Source organism: Pseudorca crassidens, chromosome 19 (assembly GCF_039906515.1).
Source record: "Pseudorca crassidens isolate mPseCra1 chromosome 19, mPseCra1.hap1, whole genome shotgun sequence".
NCBI lineage: Eukaryota > Metazoa > Chordata > Mammalia > Artiodactyla > Delphinidae > Pseudorca > Pseudorca crassidens.
In genome coordinates this window covers 57,548,688-57,572,797 of record NC_090314.1, presented here as the reverse complement: position 1 = coordinate 57,572,797, position 24,110 = coordinate 57,548,688, and the positions used below count along the sequence as shown (strand labels likewise).

The 24,110-nt window shown below is 43.9% G+C and overlaps 2 protein-coding genes across 4 annotated transcripts in view; one reads left to right on the top strand and one right to left on the bottom strand.

Annotated features, from left to right (window-relative positions):
• Window positions 1-6,480: 6,480 nt before the first annotated feature.
• The window catches only part of NUP85 (nucleoporin 85), a 28,032-nt gene continuing 10,402 nt past the window's right edge, over window positions 6,481-24,110 (top strand). The window contains exons 1-11 of one of the 3 annotated variants that reach the window (XM_067714685.1): window positions 6,481-6,821; window positions 9,229-9,322; window positions 11,479-11,641; window positions 15,838-15,908; window positions 16,444-16,487; window positions 17,618-17,687; window positions 18,857-18,978; window positions 22,345-22,479; window positions 22,584-22,706; window positions 22,917-23,048; window positions 23,297-23,403. In XM_067714685.1, the coding sequence (XP_067570786.1) occupies window positions 6,789-6,821; window positions 9,229-9,322; window positions 11,479-11,641; window positions 15,838-15,908; window positions 16,444-16,487; window positions 17,618-17,687; window positions 18,857-18,978; window positions 22,345-22,479; window positions 22,584-22,706; window positions 22,917-23,048; window positions 23,297-23,403 (1,094 nt within the window). In that variant the 5' untranslated portion in view covers window positions 6,481-6,788. The remainder of the gene's footprint in view (window positions 6,822-9,228; window positions 9,323-11,478; window positions 11,642-15,837; window positions 15,909-16,443; window positions 16,488-17,617; window positions 17,688-18,856; window positions 18,979-22,344; window positions 22,480-22,583; window positions 22,707-22,916; window positions 23,049-23,296; window positions 23,404-24,110) is intronic. The other 2 variants (XM_067714684.1, XM_067714683.1) reach the window with 2 other exon arrangements.
• GGA3 (golgi associated, gamma adaptin ear containing, ARF binding protein 3) overlaps window positions 22,473-24,110 on the bottom strand; it is a 27,833-nt gene continuing 26,195 nt past the window's right edge. Inside the window, exon 17 of the mRNA XM_067714679.1 lies at window positions 22,473-22,814. Within this exon, the coding sequence (XP_067570780.1) occupies window positions 22,806-22,814 (9 nt within the window). The 3' untranslated portion in view covers window positions 22,473-22,805. The remainder of the gene's footprint in view (window positions 22,815-24,110) is intronic.

Below are 24,110 nucleotides of genomic sequence, written 5' to 3'. Positions count from 1 at the left end.
CCCCATACAGTCAATCTCCAAGTCTGCTCAATTCCACCTTTTAAATACCTGTCAAATCTGTCTACTTCTCTGCAGCCACTGTCCAGTCTTTGGGCTCTGCTCCATTTGCTGGGCTTCCAGCTGGTCCACCATGGGGAAGAGGAGGCTTAAGGCCTAATTGTAGGACAGGCCAAGAAAGGCAGATTGATCAGGAGAGGCAGTGGAAGCCTAACTTCAAGTCAGGTTTCCCCAGAGCTACTGATCTTTTGTTTTTAAGGTATGTCGCAATTGTGTCTGAATATTTAAATGAATCAGAATCATCTAAGGTGCCGGGTTTTTTGTTTGTTTTTGTTTTTGGCCACGCCACACAGCACGTGGGATCTTAGTTCCCTGACCAGAGATCGAACCTGTGCCCCCTGCAGTGGAAGCAGGGAGTCTTCACTACTGGCCCCCGAAGGGGGTCCCTAACGTGCTGGTTTAAATGCGTATTCTCTATTCTCGGACAGTGTGGCTTTGGGATCCCTCTTTTTTAACAAGCTTCCTGGTGATTCTTTTTTTTTTTTTTTTTTTGCGGTACGCGGGCCTCTCACTGTTGTGGCTTCTCCTGTTGTGGAGCACAGGCTCCGGACGCGCAGGCGCAGCGGCCATGGCTCACGGGCCCAGCCGCTCTGCGGCATGTGGGATCTTCCCGGACCGGGGCACGAACCCGTGTCCCCTGCATCGGCAGATGGACTCTCAACCACTGCACCACCAGGGAAGCCCCCGCTGGTGATTCTTAAACACACTAAAGCCCGAGAACCACAAACCATTCTAAAATAAAAACAAAATAAAAGAAGTTTCAGGGAATACCCTGGTGGTCTAGTGGTTAGGACTGTGTGCTTCCACTGCAGGGGGCACGGGTTTGATCCCTCGTCAGGGAACTAAGATCCCACATGCCGCATGGTGAGGCCAAAAAAAAAAAAAAAAACTTTCTGCCACTCCTTGGTTTAGTGGCAATCCTCTGCCTTACAGGATAGAATCCAAAATTCATATAAGACCTACAAAGCTCTTTGAGAGCTAATCTGGGCTAACCATTCTAGCTCTTTCTCATTTTCTCCTCGAAGCCTCTGCTTCAGTCATAATCAATTACTTGGGATTCCTGAATGTACCTGCTCTCTCTCAACTTTAAGCTTTTGTGCACTTTTGATGTGTAAAGATTCACTGAATGACTGAATAAATTGAGGCTATCACTATGCATAAGATCCTGTGCTAGGACTTCCCTGGTGGAACGGTGGTTAAGAATCCGCCAGCCAACGCAGGGGACATGGGTTCAAGCCCTGGTCTGGGAAGATCCCACACGCCATGGAGCAAAGTAAGCCCGTGCGCCACAACTACTGAGCCTGTGCTCTAGAGCCTGCGAGCCACAACTACGGAGCTGGCGTGCCACAACTACTGAAGCCCGCACAACAAGAGAAGCCACAACAATGAGAAGCCCGCACACTGCAACTAAGAGTAGCTCCACTCGCCACAACTAGAGAAAGTCCGCACAAATCTATGAAGACCCGACGCAGCCAAAAAAAAAAGATCCCGTGCTAGGCATTGGGCAGACAAAGTCTGTGTCTCAAATTTGGGGGTGGGGGGGCGGGTAGGAAGGGTAGGAAGGGTAGGAAATATACAAGAAGTGAAAGGGGAAGAGAACCAACTGCCATATGTCAGGCACTGAGTGGGGCTTTACTAATTAGTTCTTTTTCTCCTTATACAAACCCTTCCAAGTGGATTAGTATTTATTTACTATTGTGGCTCAAAGAGTTAAGTAACTTGCCCATTATCACACATCTGCCAAGTAGTGTTGATTGAGCTTCTATTATAGGCCAGGGAACTAACGTGCTGGGTGCTGTGCCGGATACTGTAGAGAAAGCAAAAGAGATGCCCTCCTTGCTCTCCTGAACCCAGGTCTTATGTTGACATCACACATCTTCCCAGGTTTGTAGGACTACAGAACCATCAAAGAGGAATATGTCATGTTAAATTTACCATCAGTAAAATGTGCGGGCCTCCAATAATCAAATGGTTGTTTAGTTATTAGCTTCTAGGTGACAGGTGTGTCCTACAGTACCCCTGCTCTAAAGTTACGCTAAACTACAAAACCACCTTCGGGCAAAGGAGGAGTTCTATAAAAGGTAGTTAAGTGTATTCAAACGTGTGAATAATACATGTTCCAAGGACAAACTGTAATTCTGTGAGCTGAGCCTAGGGAATCTACTGAGAGTCTCTCCAATTTCCAGGAAAAAAATTGTGGAAAAACAGAAATTTCCCAACATTAAGTTTCTCCCACTATCATTTTCATAGGAGTGGGAAAGGGGGTGGCTGTGCACTAGAAAAGGGTGCTTTGGGAAAAAATGTGCAAGGAGTAGTATATACAGAAAAGAAGAAGAGTGGCAAACATTAACTGAGTTATTATTATGTGGGGATTTTGTACTAAGCCTTTAATCCTCACAAGACATCTATTATTATTATCCCCATTTTACAAATGAAGAAATTGAGACACAGAAAGGTCAGGCAACTTGGTCACCCAGCTTGAAGTGGTAGAGCCAGTAGACCTGAGACTTTCTGACTCAGAGCCCAGACAGAGCTTAATTACTGTAGAACTGCATCCAGGCTCCTATGGAAGTCCTCAGAGAGAAAACATGCAAAAAAAAAATATCCTAGAATAGTGGTGGGAACACCAGTCAAGTTGCTTTGACTTAATTTTTGTTTGGCTGTCTCTCTGAGCAGAATGGCAGTTCAATTAAAGGAAAGGCTTGTCTTGTTTACAGTTTTGTTCGGAGCACCTAGCTCAGTTCCTGGATCATAATGGGAATGAATGAAGGAGTTGTGCATTGAGCCGTTTTCGCCATTAGGGGTTAACTAGGACAAGAAAGGCCTACTTCCTCTAGAAACCTAATTATATATCAGTATTTGAATAATTAAATATCAATAGAAGTAGAGGGTAAGAATGGGGGAACCAGCAAGAATGTACTCTTCAGGGTCAGGTGCCAAATAAAAAACATCATTCCTAAAAAGGGCAGGAAAATAAGAATCACAGAGAGAGTTTGTTTAGAGCTTGAAATCCTTGCCAAAAACCCTGAGAAACACATAACTGAATTTATAACACAGACGACTAAACGGTGCATAGTTTATACCATCAAATTTCCTTCAGTTCTAACAGAGGTTAGTTGAGTACTTGAGCTATCTCTGTGAATACTGCAGGAATACTGAATACTCTATTCCTGAATACTGCAGGAAATCTGGAGACAATCACAGAATCTGTGATGTTCTGGAAACCTTCCAGCTTTCTATCCTTGGGTCATGGCAAAGAAAATGGGACCCAAACTTGCACCAGCAGTCAAAGCCAAGAAGCTAGTACATTTCACTTTAAATGTATCAGCTGGGGTATTAAATATAGGGAAATACTGTTCCATTTCACAATACATTCACTGAACTTTTTTTTATTGAAGTATAGTTAATTTACAATGTTGTGTTAGTTTCAAGTGTACAGCAAAGTGATTCAGTTACACATATATATATATATTCTTTTTTAGATTTTCTATTATAGGTTATTACAAGGTATTAAGTATAGTTCCCTGTGCTATACAGTAGGTCCTTGTGTTTACCTATTTTATATATATATTTTTAGTGTGTATGTTAATCCCAAACTCCAATTTATCACCGCCCCCCCGCACCTCGCCCCCCACCATGGCCGCTCCTGCTGTCCCCTTTGGTAACCATAAGTTTATTTTCTATGTCTGTGAGTCTACTTCTGTTTTGTAAATAAGTTCATTTGTATCATTTAAGCATTTTTTTAATTCTTATTTTTCATTTTTTATTTTATTTTTTGGCTGCACTGTGCAGCTTCTGGAATCTTAGTTCTCTGACCAGGGATAGAACACGGGCCCCTGCAGTGAAAGTGCCGAGTCCTAACCACTGGGCCACCAGGGAGTTCCCTGTATCATTTTTTTTAGATTCCACATGTAAGTGATACCACATGATATTTGTCTTTCTCTAACTGACTTCATATGATCATCTCTAGGTCCATCCGTGTTGCTGGAAATGGCATTATTTCACTGCTTTTTATAGCTGAGTAGTATTACATCACTGAACAGGGAAGTACAATTATGGGGACCAAAAGGTGAACACTTTAAAACTTCTTGAAAAACTTTTCCATTTTCTTATCAGTCTTTGTAATTCTTCTAAATAGGTGGATATCTCATTGATAATATATTTACCCGGTTGTTCCTCTCTTCCTCTGTGGTTGAATATCTATGCCAGTAGCTCTTAAAAGAGATGATTTTGTCCCCTAGGGTACACTGGGAATATCTTGAGACATTTTTTTTCTTCCAGTCTTAGAGATACAATTGACACAACACCACTACATAAATTTAAAGTATACAGAATAATGATTTGACTTACCTATATCATGAAATAACAGCCACAGTAGGTTTACTGAACATCCGTCATCTTTTTTTAAATTTATTTACCTAATTAATTTTAATCTAGTCTTTTAAAAACTATTTATTTGGCTGCGCTGGGTCTTCGTCGAGGCACATGGGATCTTCGTTGCTGCGTGTGGGATCCTTTTTTTGGTTGCAGCATGCAGAACCTTTAGTTGTGGCATATGAACTGTCAGTTGCAGCATGTGGGTTGTAGTTCCCTGACCAGGGATCGAACCTGGGCCCCCTGCATTGGGAGTGCAGAGTCTCAGCCACTGGACCACCAGGGAAGTCCCCAAACTGGAAATTTGTATCTTTTGACTGCCTTCATCAAATCCTCACACCCCCACCTTCTAGAGACTTTTTTGGCTGTCACAATTGTTGAGGGGTATATTATTGGCATCTACTGGATAGAGGCCAGGGGCCATGTTCTGCTCAACACCCTGCAGTGAACAGGAGAGCTCTCTTTTGCACTTAAATTTATTTTTTTCTCAGGTCTTCTTTTGAGAAAAATGGTTTTCCTTGCTGGTCTTTCATCCTGTTCCCCAGAATAATTTTTTCTGAAGGAAATTAGGCATGATTTCTATCAATGTCTTACTAAGTTTGGCTTTAACTTCTGCTGCTTGAAGAATTTTTAATAGAGCAGATATAATAACCAGTTTTTAAAAACTGATTTATCTGCTACTGAATGTTTATTTTACATTCTGAAAAATATTAGGACTCTTTTTACCCACTAGAAAATGGACACGAATGCATAATTTCTCGTAGCCACACCACTGGTGTCAGAAACACTCAGATCAGTAAAACTCTGTGAAACATTTGGAATATGCAGCCAGACACAGATGGTTGAACAGTGTGGAATTTTGCGCAAAACTAAATTTTATCCTATAGATGGCTGTCTTCAGAGATAGGAATTTGGATGAAATTGTGATAGCCACAGGATTTTTCTTCCTTTACTAAACAGTGTGTAACTCTAAAGAACAAACTATTGGGGGGATAGGATTTTCCTAACCACTCCAAGTCATCTTATTTTCACCATTCAAATAGGTCATTCAGAATCATCTCAGGGAAAGAAGCCTTCCCCAAGAAAATTACTGAAATTTTGTCTTGTTTTCAGATCAAATTTCTTTCCTAACTAATAAAAGCTGCTACATTTTCAGGCACTGTTTCCTAAGGTTTATTTTAAGATTTCGAATTACCTTCCGTTCGTTAAAAAAGGAAAAAACTCGCTTATCTGGGAATTTAGAACGAGTACTATTCTATTCCTTGTATGTTTATATATTTGTAAATACGCCATTTACAAAATAAATAACTCCTTTAGGCTATTGGAGCACTTTTTTTTTTAAATTTAAATTTATTTTGGCTGTGTTGGGTCTTCGTTTCTGTGCGAGGGCTTTCTCCAGTTGGCGGCGAGCGGGGGCCTTTCTTCATCTCGGTGCGCGGGCCTCTCACAGTCGCGGCCCCCCGTTGCGGAGCACAGGCTCCAGACGCGCACGCTCGGTAGCTGTGGCTCACGGGCCTAGGCCTAGTTGCTCCGCGGCATGTGGGATCCTCCCAGACCAGGGCTCGAACCCCTGTCCCCGCATTAGCAGGCAGATTCTCAACCACTGCGCCACCAGGGAAGCCCCTATTGGAGCACTTTTGTTGATGTTTTCCATAATAAGACCGGGGATTCCCTAATTTGAGTGTCTTTTCCTACTTTTCTTTTGTGAGATAACAACCGGTATTTGTTTTCAATTGAACCCAGGGGTCTCAATTTCACAGCTGTTTCAGTTGCATCAATTTTGTCCCCATGACTTTTGAGCCTTTTGGGGTGGGAGTGGCGGCGAATACCTTCGTACACAAGCCCGAAGAACCGACAGGGCTCTCTCGCCACGGACACTGTTCAGAGAAGCAGCGGCGACGACGCCAACCTGCAGACCAAGAAGCGGAGTGCAAAGCCAGGATCGGGTAAGGTAGTGCGCTCACTCACACCCCTACCAAGCCCAACGCTCGCCCCGGCCCGCGCACGCGCAGCCGCATCACCGCCGCTCCCGCCGTCTCCGGGACCTTCTCTCTGCCTGGCTCGGGGTTGTCCGTGGCGGCGCCGGATCTGGCGAGAGCGGTACTGTGTGGATAGGCTGCCGCTGGCGCTGTTTTCCCTGTCGTATTGTCGAGGCCAGGAAGGAGAGACACGTGTGGAGTGCCGCAGAGGGGTGGTCGTGGCCAAGAGGAGAGACCCCTGCGGCGTTGGAGGTTCGGCCCTGCAGGCAGTTCGGGAGGTGCTCGGACGGGGTCCTCTCTCGCAGCCGGCTCGGAGCGGGAGGCCCGAGCTGGGAGCGTTGGCTACCCTGCGAGTTCCGGGCGGTGAGGTGTTGCGCTATGGAGGAGCTAGATGGCGAGCCGACAGTCACTGTAAGGGTGCCTCGAACAGTACTGTTTGCCTTCTAGGTCCGAGGATTGGGTGCGCTTCGTCCCTGCAGGCTTGTCTATCTCTGTGCCGCCTGCGAGGTGCTCGTCCCCTTCCCTCAGTACAATTGCCGTCGTCCAGAAGTCCCATTAACTAGGTGCCCGTGTTTGGGTCGCAGTGGTCGCTGGGTTTCTGCCCCTTTGTATACTCAGAATACCTGGCCCTGGAGGCCCCACTCCATCCCTTTCCGTCCCTTGTCTTCCCGACCTTCCTACTTCTTTGGGTTTTCCTTTGGGGCTAATGCTTTAAGGAGCGGGCTTGAACCAAGCACAGGAATTGGGGCTTTTTTCTCCCAGCCGAGCTAAGCTTCACATCGCAACGCCGTGAGCTTGGCTTTGCTTGAGCTGGCCCAAGTTTTACTAAATATAATTATTCTTTCGGGCGACTATTCTTGCTTTTATTGCTCTGTTTCCTTTCAGTTGTATTTGAACTCTCAAGAGAATATGTCAGGTGTGGGTGACCTACGATGCTTATAAAGAGATTCATGGTTGTTAGATAAGAGACACCTACTGTTCCCCCTGCCTGGGATCTCTTCTCTCTTAGGTTTATATCCTGTTCATTTCTTACATGCAAGCTCCAGGAGCCTCTTTGTCAGGAAAGCCTTTCCTGACTAGGTCAAATATTTCTGTCCGTTTAGGCTTGTTCTGCGTCTCTTAGCTCTTGGTAACCTGTAAGCCCCACTAAACTGCAAGTTGCCTGACCTTGTATTTTTGCTTTTTAGAAGGTTAAGATGCCTTCAGTTTTCAGCTAAAGCCATCAGATCGCAAAGCAGTATCTGACAGAACCAAAAACTGAAAATAGAAGTCATTTCAAAGCTAACTGGACAAAAAGAGACATGAGATCTCAAATAGCAGTTAACGTGGGTTGTTACTCTCTATAAAGCTTACTCCTATATGCTATAGATTGTTAACTTTTAATGCATATATAAAGTATCTTAAATATTAAATGTCTATCAAGGACTATGTCAGTGTTTCTGGGGTGAAAAATTAGGCTATCGGAATCACTGGAACTTTTACAGACTACGTGTTATCTTGCTTTTCCCTCCTTCACTTATGTCCGAATCTTTGGATGGGGAAACCTTCCCAGCACCCTGTGCAGCCCAGGAGAGCCACTTTGTTATTGAACCATGACAATGAGTCATGCATTTACAAATGGAATGAAAATGATCTAAGCTTAATTTTGCCCCCAGTAGTGATGGTTGACCTGTGATAACCCAGCTTTACATTGGTGTTGGGGAGACCAGGTAGGAAACTGGTTGGCCTTGTGGACACAGCCTCTCAGGGGGGCATGATCTTGGCAGAACTGCGTGGTCTAGAATCTGAACTTCAACTCTGCAAGTTCGAACTCAGTCACGTGGGTGTTTGAGAGTTAGTCTGCTCTTTGGGCTTAGGCTGAACACACCCTCAGGAGGCTGATGAATAACCCTGAAAACCATTGTCACCTGTGTAGCAGTTGTTGTGCCGGCTCTTCACACAGCTGCTTCCTCTTATCAAGGCACATGAAGGCCAGTTAGTAATTAGCAGATTCAGGGATGTTTAAGTGTAGATTCAGAGAGAGAATAATCTTGAGCAGTTTTTCTAGGCCAGTGGTCTTATCTTTTTAGGTCAAGGGCGCTTAAAAATATAAGTTGCAGTTCTTGTTGTCTTTCTTTGGTTGTTACTTTGCAGATAAATACCTAGAAATGGAATTGCTGGGGTATAGGACAGATGCGTATTTAGCTAAAATAAACTCAGTGGGTGATGAGGGAAAGCGGAGTATTAGAAGGATTGTTCCTAACGGTTGGGAAAGGCTTGGTCCCACTGGGGGAGTGGAATGAGGTTTGGGCATCAAGAGTTCCTTTTTTGGTTCTTGACGTTATGGATATAGCTCTAGAGGTTAGACAGCTCATAAAGGTGTGGATTAGGCAGTTGGATTTATGAAGCCGAGACTTAGAGGGATTGGTCTGAGTTGGAGTAAAAAAATCAAGTCATAAAAGATGTGACACAGAAGCCATGGGATTGGAGGTCTCTGTCTTTTTAGTGAGTAACAAACAGTTCAATTCCTTTTTAATTTTTTTAACTTCCCTTTTTCTGAACTACAGATCACTGAATTACCATATAGTAATTGATTGAGGTGTAGCTTTCCTTTTTATCAACACTTCAGAAGTGACAGGCTGGGTTGATGTGCCTAGCAAAATTCACTTGTTCATTTAGGGTCTAACAGACAGGGCTGCTCAGTCACACTCAGCTGTGTTCATAGATTAGCACTTAATAACTTTCACGACCACTGGCTTCTAGGATTATACCTGCAAGTAATTTGAAAGCAAAGCCTTTAGGAAGAATAACAATTTCTGTGCCTTATTTTTTTTACTAGTTTATTCCGGGAGTGAATTCCCAGAAGAAGCAAATGTGTTTTGACTGGGGTCCAGGGGAGATGCTGGTGTGTGAAACGTCTTTCAACAAAAAAGGTAGTTTTTTTTTTCTTTTCTTTTAGATTATCTATCTTGGCACATTTGTTTTTTTTCTTCTCTCAGGTATGACTAGCTGAAATATGAAACAGTTGCACTTATTTTGCACTTATTTTGTTCATTTTTGAAACTATGTAGCTATTTAAGATTTTCATTGATTTATGAGACCTGGCAGATTTTGAGTCCAGGAAAAAAGGTTAACAATGGTCTTCCAGTGTTAAAGAAAGATTTTCTTTATATTTGAATACGTGAAGCTTTTTTTCCTTTTTGTCCAGAGTAACTAATTCTCTTTTTTTAATTTAATTAATTAATTTTTTTTTACTAACTCTCTTTATGATAGTGCCCTCATTGTGAATTTTTGCAAATGTCATAGCCCTTACCTTTATGTTAGCATTGTGAACTTGATTGAATTTCGTAGGCTGTTAATACATAGCACAAATGAGCTAGAGAGCAAAATGATTTGTCCTTGGCTTTGTTCTCTAAGCTCCATTGGGTATCAGACATGGATCTTACCTTTCCAATACTGATTCCCTCTAGTAGCAAGGTAAAACTGAAATCTTGATATTTGATTTTCCTTTCTCCTTTTCAAGAGAGAAATCTCAGAAAATGCTGAAGAGATTTTTCTTGTAATATTTGCAACATTCTTTATCCAAATGTGGAGGTTCTCCTCTTACAAGGAGCAGATTGAGCTAATGAAGGTCATATAATTTTGGCAGATTACATGGTATGAAGTTCATGTGATTTTTAAGCGATGTAGTTTTTCTTGATTTTATAGTTAAAAATTATCCCTAACGTGGACTTCCCTGGTGGTCCAGTGGTTAAGAATCCGCCTTCCAATGCAGGGGACATGGGTCCAATCCCTGGTCAGGGGACTAAGATCCCACATGCTGCGGGGCAACTAAGCCTTTGCGCTCTAGAGCCCACGCACCGCAACTAGAGAGCCCACACACTGCAACTACTGAGCCCGCGCTCTAGAGCCCATGCCACAACTAAGCTGCAGCTACGACCTGACACAGCCAAATAAGTAAATAAATAAATAAATAATTATCCCTAATGTTGTTAAATATTTATGGAATCTGTTGGTATTGAAGATCTCAAGTTTGGCAGAGCTGTGGAAGTTGCTCAGAAGAGAAACTTCGGTGACTAGGTCTGGATGGCCCTTTTCCTACTTAATAGGAGAGCTTATCAACATTTCTGGCTTGTCCTCGATTGTTGGAAACTCAAGGTTTTCTTTCTGTTTTTGTTTATATCTATTGAAATCACTTTCAGGACAAGCCATTGAACATTATCACAACTTATTTGAGAAGTTGTTTATAAGAAATTTCCACAAGTTGGTGGCTAATAATTTATTATAGAGCCTTTTCATCACTGTTGCAAAATAGTTTAGTCAGTTCTTGATTCTTTGTTTTAGGAGTAGTGGCAGTAAAAAAGTAATATAAAAATAATATTTACTTTGATGTTATATAAAACTTCAGCTGTAGGTTTATCTTGTCTACTGAATATTACATAGGCTAATATTAAATGAGTTTACTCTTTTTTTTCTAGTATATTTCAGTTGATGGAGGTGAAAGGTCATTACAAAATATGCCAGTGAATTGAGGAGTAAAGTCTGAGAGTAAACATTTGTGTTTAAAAATTCATGTGTTGGGGGGGCTTCCCTGGTGGCGCAGTGGTTGAGAGTCCGCCTGCCAATGCAGGGGACACGGGTTCGTGCCTCGGCCCGGGAGGATCCCACATGCCGCGGAGCGGCGAGGCCCGTGAGCCATGGCCGCTGACCCTTCACGTCTGGAGCCTGTGCTCTGCAACGGGAGAGGCCACAGTGGTGAGAGGCCCGCGTACCACAAAAAAAAAAAAAAAAAAAAAAAATTCATGTGTGGGGAATTCTAGTGGTTAGGATCCCATGCTCCCTCTGCAGGGGGTGCAGGTTCGAGCCCTAGTCGGGGAACTAAGACCCCATATGCTGCGTGGCGCGATCAAAAAAAAAGAAAAGTAAAAATTCACGTGTGGATAAATGATAATTCATATCATTTTTAATAAGTGAAATCAGTAGCAAAGAAGCTGAAGCTTTTGTAATTAGATACTCAGAGTTTTTAGAGTGGGTTCTTTCATGAGGATGATGGTGATAGGTGTTAAATTTTTTTTCTGTTTTGTTTCAGAAAAATCAGACATGATGCCAGGTTGCCCCTTTATCCATATAATCCGAAAGAATGAGGATGTTTACTCTCAAATCCTGAGAAAACTCTTCAATGAATCCCATGGAATCTTTGTGGGCCTCCAGAGAATTGAAGAAGAGTTGACTGGAAAATCCAGAAAAACTCAGTAAGTAGGCTGCTGATAGGTGCTGCAGCCCAGAGCTGAATTGTGGGAAACCGCATGAAATGCGTCCTTATCCTTTTGCATGATGGATGGCTCTCCTGGAGAAATCAGGGACTCCTGGTTCTAGTTTGTGTCCTCTTTAGTGGACAGTATAAATGGGCATGGATGGAAATGTCTTACAGAGAATGTGCGAGTGGCTGCTGATTGACTTGCTGGCTGCTGCTTTGTTTATATTCCTACTTCACTTACCCTCCAAAGAATAAAATTTAAGCCAGACAAGCACCTGAGAGTCATTGAATGAGGTTCCACTCTTGGGAGTTTTGTTTTGTCTTTAAAGAATTATTTTTAAAGCATTTTTTTTGCGAAGAGACCAGAAAACTTGTATTATTTATAGACTAGAATTGTTTGGAGTGTGGTTCATGAGTTAACTGCATCAGGGTCAGGTACTTGTTTAGGCCCCACCTCATATCACCACAGTTTCTAGGGGTGGATCCTAAAATCTCTAGGTGAGTCTTAAGCACAGTGGATTTTGAGAACCCCTGTGTTAGGTTTTTCTTAGAGTCCATTCATACGGTTAGGGAATGGACAGTGTTGGTATCTGTATTGAAAAAAACAACAACAAAAAGACAGTTTTTTCCCTCCTGTGTTTTCCTCACAACACTTCTGACACCAGATGTCTGGGATTTTTCCCCCACCAAGCAATTCTCTGAAACAAGCTGGGTATCCTACAATTCAACTCAATTCTAACACTGTCTACTTGGAGATAACATCAGATTCCATAAATTAAGGGCTCAGTCCCACAAAACTGTCCCCCATTCGGATGCCAGTCACAAATAGTGGGTCCCCAGGTTACCCACAGCTTCTGGCCAACTTGGCTATAAATCAGAGGTTCCCATGACCACCTTAGGTTTGATTAATTTGCTGGAGCAGCTCACAGAACTCAAGGAAACACATTTACCAGTTCGTTAAAGGATATGAGAAAGGACACAGAAAAACAGCCGGATGATGTATGTGGGGCATGGTCTGGAAGGGTCCCAAGTGCAGGAACGTCTGTCTCTCTGGAGCTGGGTTGTGTCACCATCCTGGTACATGGATGTGTTAACCTACCTGGAAGCTCTCCAAACCCCATGCTATTGAGATTTTATGGAATCTTCCTCATGTAGGCATGATCAATTATTATCTCCATTTCCAGCCCTCTCCCCTCTCTAGAGAAGTCAGGGACAGGGCTGAAAATTTCAAGTTTCTAATTACGACTTGGTCTTTCTTGTGACCAGCCCTCATCCAGGAGCCACCCAGATTTGGAACAAAAGATGCTTCTAGCACTCTTATCACTTAGGAATTTTCAAAGATTTTAGGAGCTGTGGGTCACGGACTGGGGACGAAGACCAGTTTTAATTTTTTTTTTTTTTACTTTTTGGCTGCACTGCGCAGCATGGGGGATCTTAGTTCCCCAACCAGGGATCGAGCCCTCACCCCCTGCAGGAAGTCCCGAAGACCAGTTTTATATGTCTTATTATTAACCACAGTATTTCACTTCCTTGATAAGCATTTTACAAATAAATCACCCTGGAGGATACCCTGGTCAGCGCGCGCACGCGTGTGTGCGTGCGTGTGTGTGTCTGTATGTCTATGTATGTGTCTGTATGTGAGAGATCACTGGTGACAAGAGGCTCTGGTACAGAATATTGATAACTCAGAGAAATCTATTATGACTCCAAGGAAAAAATATGTCAGAAGTCCTGTAATTCCTGGAAGGCAGGGACCCCGTCTTATTTATGTGGGCCCTCTGTTCCCAGATCTCCTCGTGCGTCTATTCAGTAGGTGCTCTAAAATGTTTGCTGAATTAATAAATTAGTAGATATCCTACTGATGGTGGGATGGTAGCTCCTATTTTGTGCATGAGGGTCAGCATATTACCTTGTTTCTTGGCTGGGTGAGTTATTTATTTGGGCCTGAATCTTGACTGTGAAAGGGGGTAAGGAGTAGTGAGGATTAGGTGAGACAGTGTGTGCAAGTTGCTTCACCTCCTGCTGCCCCCATCGTAGCTTCTGTTCATCTTTATTTTTTGATTTTTTTTTTGTGGTACGCGGGCCTCTCACTGTTGTGGCCTCTCCCGTTGCAGAGCATAGGCTCCGGACGCGCAGGCTCAGCGGCCATGGCTCACGGGCCCAGCCGCTCCGCGGCATGTGGGATCTTCCCGGACCGGGGCACGAACCCATGTCCCCTGCATCGGCAGGCGGACTCTCAACCACTGCGCCACCAGGGAAGCCCTTCTGTTCATCTTTAAATGGAGCCAGAAAGAAAAAAAATAAATAAATAAGAATGAAAATAAATGGAGCCAGTAGGTGGCTTTTAGGTTTCTTCATTTAGAACTAATGTTTCTTGCTAAGGATGTGCATATTGGTAACTAATAGCCAATTGCTTTCTGTTTGTTTTGTTCTATTTCCTTTGTGTGTGCGTGTGTGTTTAGAGCATGATTTAGGCTTCTTTTTTAAAAGTTTTTAATTAATTAATTTATTATTTATTTTTGGCTGCGTTGGGTCTTTGTTGCTGTGCGCGGGCTTTCTCTAGTTGCGGCGAGCGGGGGCTACTCTTCGTTGTGGTGCAGTGGCTTCTCTTGTTGCGGACCATGGGCTCTAGGCGTGTGGGCTCCAGAGTGCAGGCTTAGTAGTTGTGGCGCACAGGCTTAGGAGCTCCGTGGCATGTGGGATCTTCCCGGACCAGGGCTTGAACCCATGTCCCCTGCATTGGCAGGCGGATTCTTAACCACTTTGCCACCAGGGAAACCCCATGATTTAGGCTTCTTTTGCATCGTTTCCAAAACAAAGACCCAGACTGATAGACCTGTGAGGTCTCTCCTATCTCAAACAGCCTATGGTGATGATGGAGAGATGATGTTGTTGCCACCTGCTTAGTTGTAGAACCCTTTCTACCAAATTTTTTTAAAATTATTTTTTATTGGAGTATAGTTGCTTTACAATCTGCTATTTCCTTTTTGAAGAACTCTATTTTGAACTAATTTTAAACTTATAGAAAAGGTACAAAGATAGTAGATTTCTGTACGTCCCTTACCAAGCTTCTCTAATGTTAATATCTTACATAACCACATTACTGGTATTTAAACCAGGAAACTTAAACATTGATGCAGTATGGGGCTTCCCTGGTGGCGCAGTGGTTAAGAATCTGCCTGCCAATGCAAGGGACATGGGTTCGAGCCCTGGTCCAGGAGGATCCCACATGCCATGGAGCAACTAGGCCTGTGCACCACAACTACTGAGCCCACGTGCCACAACTACTGAAGCCTGCGCGCCTAGAGCCCGTGCTCCACAACAAGAGAAGCCGCGACAATGAGAAGCCCTTGCACCGAAACAAAGAGTAGCCCTTGCTCGCCACAATTAGAGAAAGCCCGCGCACAGCAATGAAGACCCAACACAGCCAAAAATAAAATTAATTTTTTAAAAAATTGATGCAGTATGATTAAGTGAAGACCTTATTTGAATTTCACTAAGTTTTCCACTAATGTCCTTTTTTCTCTTCTGCAGCCAAATGAGATTGCATTTAGTTTTTTTCTCCCTCATCTCTTTCATGACCTTGACACTTTTGAAAAATATTGACCAATTGTCTTGGAGACTGTCCCTCAAAACTGTCCTGGGTTTGTCTGGTGCTTTCTCTTGATTGGACAGAGGTTATGCATTTTTAGCAAGAATACCACAGAAATGGTGTGATACGTCCTTCTCAGTACATCGTATCATGAGATTCATGACGCTGAGGCCTTCTTATGTTGTTGTTGACCTTGATTGCGTGGTTAATGTGGTTTCTGTACTGTAAAGTTACCATCTTTCCCTGTGTAACTAATAAGTATTTGGGGGAGAAACCTTGCGACTATGCAAATCCCATTTCTCCTCAAATTTCAGCCACTAATTTTAGGGTCTGTCAGTGGGTCTCATTTGCAACTATTAATATCAGTGTGGACTCAAGGATATTTATTTTAGTCAGTGGGTTATGTGGTGTTTTACTTATTTTGTCACTCAAGTTGTTCAGCTTTGGTCATTAGGAGCTCCTTCAAGTTGGCTCCTGTCTTTCAGCAACTTCTTATCTTTTTTTTTTTTTTATACTTTCTATCTTCACAAGATGTTCCTTACTTTCTATCACCACAAACTGTTCCAGGTTCGTCTTTTATGTCATTTCATTGTTTTTAGGTTGGTTCGAGTGAGTAAAAACTACCGATCAGTCATAAGAGCATGCCTGGAGGAAATGCACCAGCTTGCAAGTAAGGACTTTGTTTGTATGTGATAATAGTTGAAGGATTTATCTGGCTATAAATACGACAAGTTAAAATCTGATTGACATTCCAGTTCAAAACTCCTACTTTCCCATCTTACATAATCCTTAATTTTTTGGCAATTGTCTTGAGTACGTTTTTCAAATTAGAACATACTATGTTGACACATATGAGGCTGAAGGGCCAAATTCAAGATCTTCGATAATCACATTCCCAGTTCTTTGACCTTGGTGATTTAAAGTCATAATAACCACGAGAGCCATGTGACTCCTAGATGCTGGGTAGAGTCTTATATAACATGGTGGTGTCTACATTTGCTGTATTGTAGTTGAAAGAGCCATTTGTAATTTGAAGGCCTTGGTTTAAGATCATTCATCTACAACAGAGCTGTGAAGGCTTTTTCAAAAAATCTATAGTGAAAATGGATGGTCTTAGAAGGCACAAGCCACAGTACTTATATGTGAAGCTATAACAGTAAGACTAAAGTTTTAGTGCTCACTTAAAATGTCTTGTGTTTTGTTAGTTGCTGGTAAAGATCCAGCCAGTGACCGCCAGTTTAGCATCCAGGTAAGGGGTTTTTGTTGTACTGGTACCTCCTTTATGTCCAGCTACATCCTCAGCACCCACCTGCAGTGGCATTGCAATCACTGGTTTTGCAGAAGTCTCTCTTTCCAGGTAGATAGGCAACTCCTTGGGGTGGTAAGAATCATCTTGAACTTGCCAGTGCCCCCTTCAAGGCCTCGCACATTGGAACACAAGGATGTGCTTGGTAAATACTTGTATTAGTTTTCAACTCTTACGGGAAATATAAATCCTAACCACATTGTGTCACCTGAGATAGTGAGCTAAGCTTTTGGAATCCCTGGTTAGTCTCATAAACTGAACTCAGCTAATGAACCCAACATTTTTAAGCTGCCGGTTGTTTAACTTTAGTTGGAAGATGACTTAAAGAATTCTCTTTCTTTGGTTAGAATTTTGATATTGTTCAAACTCAGTAGTGAATAGGGACTGGTGCATTATCTCTGTCATCAAAACATTTATTTTTCCTTATGGTTAAGGTATTCTGTGATTTTGCACAGAAGAATGATGGGGAAGGGAATACTGCATATTCCTAAGGGCAGGGTCCAGACCCGATTTATTTTGGTGTCTTATATTGGGTTTGTGTTTTTTTTTTTGGCCACGGCACATGGGATCTTGGTTCCCAGACCTGCGCCCCCTGCGTTGGAAGTGCGCAGTCTTAACCACTGGACCTCCAGGGAAGTCCCGGGTTTGCTTTTTAGTAGACTGTTTCCTAAATGTCAGTCCCTTGAATACCAACTTGACAATTTTTGCTGTATCTATATATTGTAATATTATTTAGTGAATATTTTTCTAAAAATCATCTCTCCCTTTACACTCAAAGCCTCTTCCTAAACCATAATATTCATCAAGATCATGGGTGTAATGAGCTAGTTATATTTTTCTAATGCACGTTAAACTAAAACCACAACGATTAAAATAGAAAATATTAGTCTGTGTCCCACCCCCTAAAATTCTCTCACTGGCTGCCTTGTGGGAAGCCCTGCCATAGGAATAGTCAGTAGATGTTGAGTTAATAAATGACCATGAGGTGTTTCAAGCTATCCTTTGTTTCTTTGCTTTAAGAAAAAACCTCAGGAATGTTTTCAGTCAAAACTTTGTCTCCATTTCTTCCTTAGGTCTCCAGTCTGTCAGCAATGGAGCTCATTTGGAACCTTTGTGAGATTCTTTTTATTGAAGTAGCCCCAGGTGAGCACAGAATCATCTTGTCACAGCATCAAAGGTGTCCCCCTGCCCTTTTCTATGTTGTGATGAGTGTTTTGTTGCCTAGAATGCTCTTTTCATTGCTTTTCATCAACGTAACCATCAGAAAGTATTACATGATACCCAAAGAAGCCTGCTGTTTTGTCAGATACTGCAAAAAGAATCAGTCTTCAGAAAATCTAAACTCTTAGGCAGGTGACCCCTGAAAAATACCAAGAAAACAATATTAAACTAGCGTGCGAAAGGGGTGGTCGATATTTATATCATGGACTGGTCAAGCTTAAGAAAGTTTTAGGAGAAGCTAGGGGAGGGGCGTGGCACAGGTTCTTCCTTAGCCTCTGAAGGAACCAACCCTTCCAACAACACATTAGTCTCAGACTTTTAGCCTCCTGAAATGTGAGACAATACATTTCTGTTGTTTAAAATTTTAAAAAGGAAAAAGGTTTTACAGATATGAAGAGGAATTAGGTGGTAGGCGGCAAAGTCACTTTGACAATTCTTTCACTAGTGATTGGGGCAGGGGCAACCCTACAAGTTAATGGTCCACTCCGAATTATTCTGTTGATCTTGAATTAAATTGTGGTCAGTACGGTATCCTGGCTTGAGTGGGCTCTCTGTGGAGGTGCTACAGGCTTTTTTGCGTTCTTTTATGGTTTATGTTTACTGTTATTTATAAACGTGTATTGATAGTCTCTTTGCAGTCATAGCTTTTTATTCATACTCCTGCTAAAGCACGGAGCAACTTGAAATTAAAATTAGTTGTTTATGTGCCCGCCTCCTCCAGTAGATTTTGAGGGCTGTCGCTATGTTTTTATCATTGTTGCATACCTGGCACCAGTCCCTATATGGCCATGACTTACATAGCCAGTGAGTATTGCGTAGTTCTGAAGAATCTGAGGGGTGGCGGGGTGGTGAGGTCTGGGTCTCATGTCCAACCCTTCCCACGAGTCAGTGAAAGGTGGAGCTGCCTGGCCAGAGGAAGCATTCCATAAAAGTCCATTTGCTAGCTCAGCCCTTTATTCAGGACCACATGTGTGCTCACTTAAGAGGGATAAAACACTTCCTACATAGTCAGCTCGTGTGTCCTACGTTGTCTGTACTTTGGGAAAGTGGAATTTATTGCTTTTGTGTGTGACGAGAGTTTTTCCTTCCAGCCGGCCCTCTTCTCCTTCACCTCCTTGACTGGGTCCAACTGCATGTGTGTGAGGTGGACAGTTTGTCGGCAGATGTTCTGGGCAGTGAGAATCCAAGCAAACACGAGAGATTCTGGAACTTGGTAAGATCCTCATGCAGGCTGGGCCTCCCTGCCTTCCACCTTATATTCTGTTTTCCCTGTGCTCACAGGCAGGCCTGAGGGTTTGCCTGCTGACCCTGTGTGCACTTGGTTCTTTGAGTCTGCAATTACGGAGACGTGCTTAGGTCTTTTTTCTTCCCTGCTCCGTGGGAGAGGTTTTGTTTTTTTTCCTTTTTAATGAATTTATTTAATTAATTTATTTTTGGCTGTGTTGGGTCTTTGTTGCTGTGCCCGGGCTTTCTCTAGTTGCGGTGAGCAGGGGCTACTCTTCGTTGCGGTGCGTGGGCTTCTCATTGCGGTGGCTTCTCTTGTTGCGGAGCATGGGCTCTAGATGCGTGGGCTTCGTTGCTCCGCGGCATGTGGGATCTTCCCGGGCCAGGGCTCGAACCCATGTCCCCTGCATTGGCAGGCGGATTCTTAACCACTGCAGCACCAGGGAAGCCCTGTGGGAGAGTTTTGAACTAAGTTATCATGTAAGAAAAATAATGCTTTGTAGACTTTGCAGTGAGAAGGGAATTTTGATTTCTTTGTGGATCTAAGGGTTAGAAAGCATGAAGATAATACAAAACCAATGGATAGCTGCTGGGGTAGGGGTTTGATATAAATGAGCATGAGAGTTGTTTTGAGGTGATAGAAATGTTCTAATAACTGGATTATGGTGATGGTGCACAACTTTGGGAACTCACTAAAATTCATCGAATTATACACTTAAACAGGTGAATATTTATAATGTATAAATTGTAACTCAGTAAAGCTATTAAAAACAAAGACCTTGGGACTTCCCTGGTGGCGCAGTGGCTAAGACTCGGTGCTACCAACGCAAGGGGCCTGGGTTTGATCCCTGGTCAGGGAACTAGGTCCCACACGTGTGCCGCAACTAAAGATTCTGAATGCCACAACTAAAGAGACTGTATTGCCATAACGAAGATCCTGCGTGCTGCAACTCAGACCTGGCACAGCCTAAATAAATAAATAAATATTTAAAAAACAAAAACAAAACAAAGACATTGATGATCCCAGAGTCACTTTGGATTATCACTTTGAAAGTCAGCCTGTGTGTATGTATTCTCTTTCTGTGAGAGCAGTACTTTCCCAGTCACCTCTACTGACCTGTGATGCAATTGGGAGGGAGCAGGGAGGAGGTTGCTGGTTGACTTGAATAATGGAGACTTATAAAATCTGAAATTCAAGTAAGGAGTTGTCACCTTCGAGGCTGTTCCTGAGCCTTTTGGTGCCAGGAGATCTGTGCAGGTAATGGGGAGAGACTTTGCTCAGAAATCATTGGGCCTAGATTTTGAGTCTCTGATTCATTCACTGAGTATTTATTGAGTGCTACTGTTTGCAGGCACTGCAGAAACAACCATGAGCAAAGAGGGCAATGATTCCTGCCCTTACGGAGCTTACATCCTGGGTGAGGAGACAGGAGATAAATACAGAAACAAGTCGAACATGTAGCATGTGTAAAAGTGAAGTGCTGTGGAGAGAAATAAAGCAAGGGAGGGGAATCGGGAGTGCTAGAGTAGGGGTGTCAAGGAAGGCCTCCCTTGTGGGGTGACATGTGAGCAGAGACCTGAAGAAGGCGAGGAGGGGTAAGGGCTTTAGCTTTTAGAGAGGCAGCGTAGCTGAGTGGTAAGAACATGGCCTGTGGTGCCAAACTGCCCGGGTTAGCATCCCAGCTCTGCCTCTTACCAGCTGTGAGCTCTTGAATGAGCTACTTAACAGCCTTTAGTTCCCTCCTCTGTACCATGGAGATAATAACAACACCTACCCCACATGGCTGCTATGATTAAATTCGTTGAAGGGCATAAATGTATGAGCTAGTTGATGGGCAAGGTTAGAGCTCCCATTTTACTCCTGAGTCAGATGGGGTGACGGGGACCTTGGAGAGTCAGGCGAAGGAGCACTGTGATCTAACTTACGTTTTCAAAGGGTCCTCTGGCCACACTGCTGAGAGCAGAGCAAAGGCAGAGCAGAGAGACCAGTTTGGAGGCTGAGGTCCTAAACCAGGCAGAGGTGGCAACTTGGACAAGGGTAGGAGCTGAGCGCAGGAGATGGTGAGAAGTGACTTGATTCTGGGTACAATTTAAAGATACAGTGGTAGGATTTGCTAATGGATTGGATGTGTAAGAAATAGAAGAATGTGGGTTGGTGAGTTGGAGGTGCCCGGGTGTTTACTGTCAGGCATGTTAAACAAGATGCCTAGGAGAGCCAAGTGGAGACATTGACTGGCAGTAGGATATACACGTCTGGAATTCAGAGAAGGAAGTCCAGGCTAGAGAGAGGAATTGGGGACTTGTCAGGTTATATATCCTTGGCTTTTCTGAGCGTGGCTTAATGGAAGAACTTTTACTGTGTATGTTTTACGTATATACTTGCATGTATATAATGTTGATTCTCATTATTCATGATAGTTATGGTCTACAAAGTTGCCTGGAACCCTGAGCTCTCGATTACTGAGCCATCGCTCTTTGTAGGGGAATTACAGGGTTCTTTCGAGCCTCTGGTCACAACATTTTTGTCCGCTGATCAATTTATAATCTTGTGTATGTTTGTGTTTCAAGACACCTTATTTAATATGTATTATTGATTTATTAAAATTGAACTCATGGCCAGCAGCACTATAATCCTTGCCTGAATGAACACGTATATCTAACACGTATGTTCTCTTTCCTTATCTGACACATACATTCTCTGTATGGCATGTCATAGCCTCCTTTGCAGTTAGGAATCGGGCAGCACTTCAGCACAACGCTTGGGGGCCCAACAGAAAGCACAAAAATGCAAAAAATGTGGCACTAATCGCCAGAAAGACACTAATTTAGTGTAAGAGCTGGTACCAGAATGTAGAGTGCCGCCTCGTTCAGCCTCAGCTGGGAATGTGCACTTCAGGTGACTCAAATTTTTTGCCCCTCTGCACATGTCCACAGATGATGGTGAAAGCACCTCGGATATTGACTTTGGGGTTACAAATAAGTTTTAGCAGGTAGGCATATTCACAAATATGGAATCTGAATAGAAAGGATCAACTGTATTTATACTGAGCGTTTGTATATATACGTATATGTATTTGAACTGAAACGTTTATGAGCCAATACTTTATTTGATGCACTCTGGTATTTTTTATTTTCTATTTTATTTATTTTTTAAAAGTTGGTCATAACCTGCAATGGGTTACAACGTGCAGTTTGAAAAGCATGGTATAGGTTAAAACTGGGAGATTGGATGAATTGGATTACCTCTGGAGGGAGGGAACCATCACGTTTCTCCAAGGCTAGGAAGCCAGTGGTGGGCTAAGGGGAGTGGCTTCCGAGCCTCCGTGAATGCTTGTGTTCTTGGGTACCTTCCCAGGTGACCGTCTTGGTGCTGCAGGGCCGGCTGGATGAGGCCCGACAGATGCTCTCCAAGGAAGCCAACACCAGCCCCACCTCTGCAGGCATGTGCCGAATCCTTGGGGACCTGATGCGGACCATGCCTGTTCTCAGCGTATGTGCGAGTAGCCCTGCTCTTCTGGGTCGTGGAGGTGGGTTCATTCAATGAGTGTAAGGGGTTTGTGCGGTGATGGCATCTCTCTGCGTCTCTTCCGGTAGCCTGGTAACACTCAGACACTAACGGAGCTGGAGCTGAAGTGGCAGCACTGGCACGAGGGATGTGAGCGGCACCTCCAGGACGGCACGTTCGCCTCCAGTCCTCACCTCGAGTCTCTCTGCAAGGTCTGTGGGAAGCAAGTCCAGGCCAGGGTCCAAGTTGGCTTCCCCCGGGGGCTGTGGCATCCAGTGCAGCAACGACATGTCCTCCTGAGACAGGGCTGTTCATTGGCTCTGAGGGAAGGAGAGAGCTTTCCAACCAGATGCTCCAGTCGAGGTCAGGAGCATTATCGGGAAGTCATCCCCAGACCTAAGGGAAAGCATCTCTCTTCTCAGATCATGCTGGGAGATGAAGCTGCGCTGTTGGAGCAGAAGGAGCTTCTGAGTAACTGGTATCATTTCCTAGTGACCCGGCTCCTGTACTCTCACCCCACAGTAAAACCCATGGACCTGCACTTCTATGCCCAGGTGAGTCTGAGCTCTGTGGGGTGGGGGTGGGGAGTAGGGCTCCTGGGGGCTCTGCTCCCTGCTGGGTCGTTTTCACCGTGTGGCCTCATTGAGTTGAACCTCCCTGGAGAACAGGCAGGACCTTTCCTCTGGCCCCTTCTTGAAGGACCCCATCACCCTGCTCCAGTGTTCCCTATGCAGCAGCGCTGCCTGCCCCCCTGGGTCTCTGCTTCCATCTGGCGACTGAATGGGTCACCACCTTTCCACAGTCCAGCCTTGACCTGTTTCTGGGAGGTGAGAGCAGCCCAGAACCCCTGGACAACATTTTGATGGCAGCCTTCGAGTTTGACATCCACCAAGTGATCAAGGAGTGCAGGTAGGACCTGCTGCACCATCACCATTCTAACCCTCTTAGGTGTGCAGTTCAGTTAAGTGCATTCACAGTGTTGTGCAGCCAGCACTGCCATCCTTTTCTAGGATGTCCTGTTCCTTCTTGTTGGTGTCTTAACCTTCTTGCCACATTAGGTAGACAGTGGCTTCTCTCTGGACAAGCTTGGGGGCCTTCCTGAGGCTGGAGGGCTAACGTGTCTATGACAGTTTGCATTTCAGGGATGTTTACTTAAAATAAGGTTGCAGGAAATTACTTTGATATTTAAAATCCGGAAACAGCCAGCAGACTTATTTCTTGGAACCTGATGGACATGCAGCCACCTTCAGGGACTTCTCAACAGTCTCACTCTGGTGAGCCAAGAGCCACCACACCGTTGGGCTCCCGGCTGGGTCTGTTCAGAGCAGGGATTCTGTATCAGCCCTCTCCCCAGACCTTTCCCCGAACCTGCAGCAAGGCAGGAAAGGGAATGTGAAACTGAATCCAAGGTAAAGCTTTCCAGAAATTCCCATGTGTAGTAAGTCAGAAAGAATGTACCCTCTCTTCTTGTCCAGCCCAGAAAAGTAGGTGTTGCACCAAAGACTTGGAGAAGGGAGAAGGTTGGGAACTGGAGCAGATGGCCTTGCTCGCGTATCGGATTCACCGACTTCGACTGGATCTTTGTTAGTAGATCTGGGCGGTGGGAAGGTCTTACC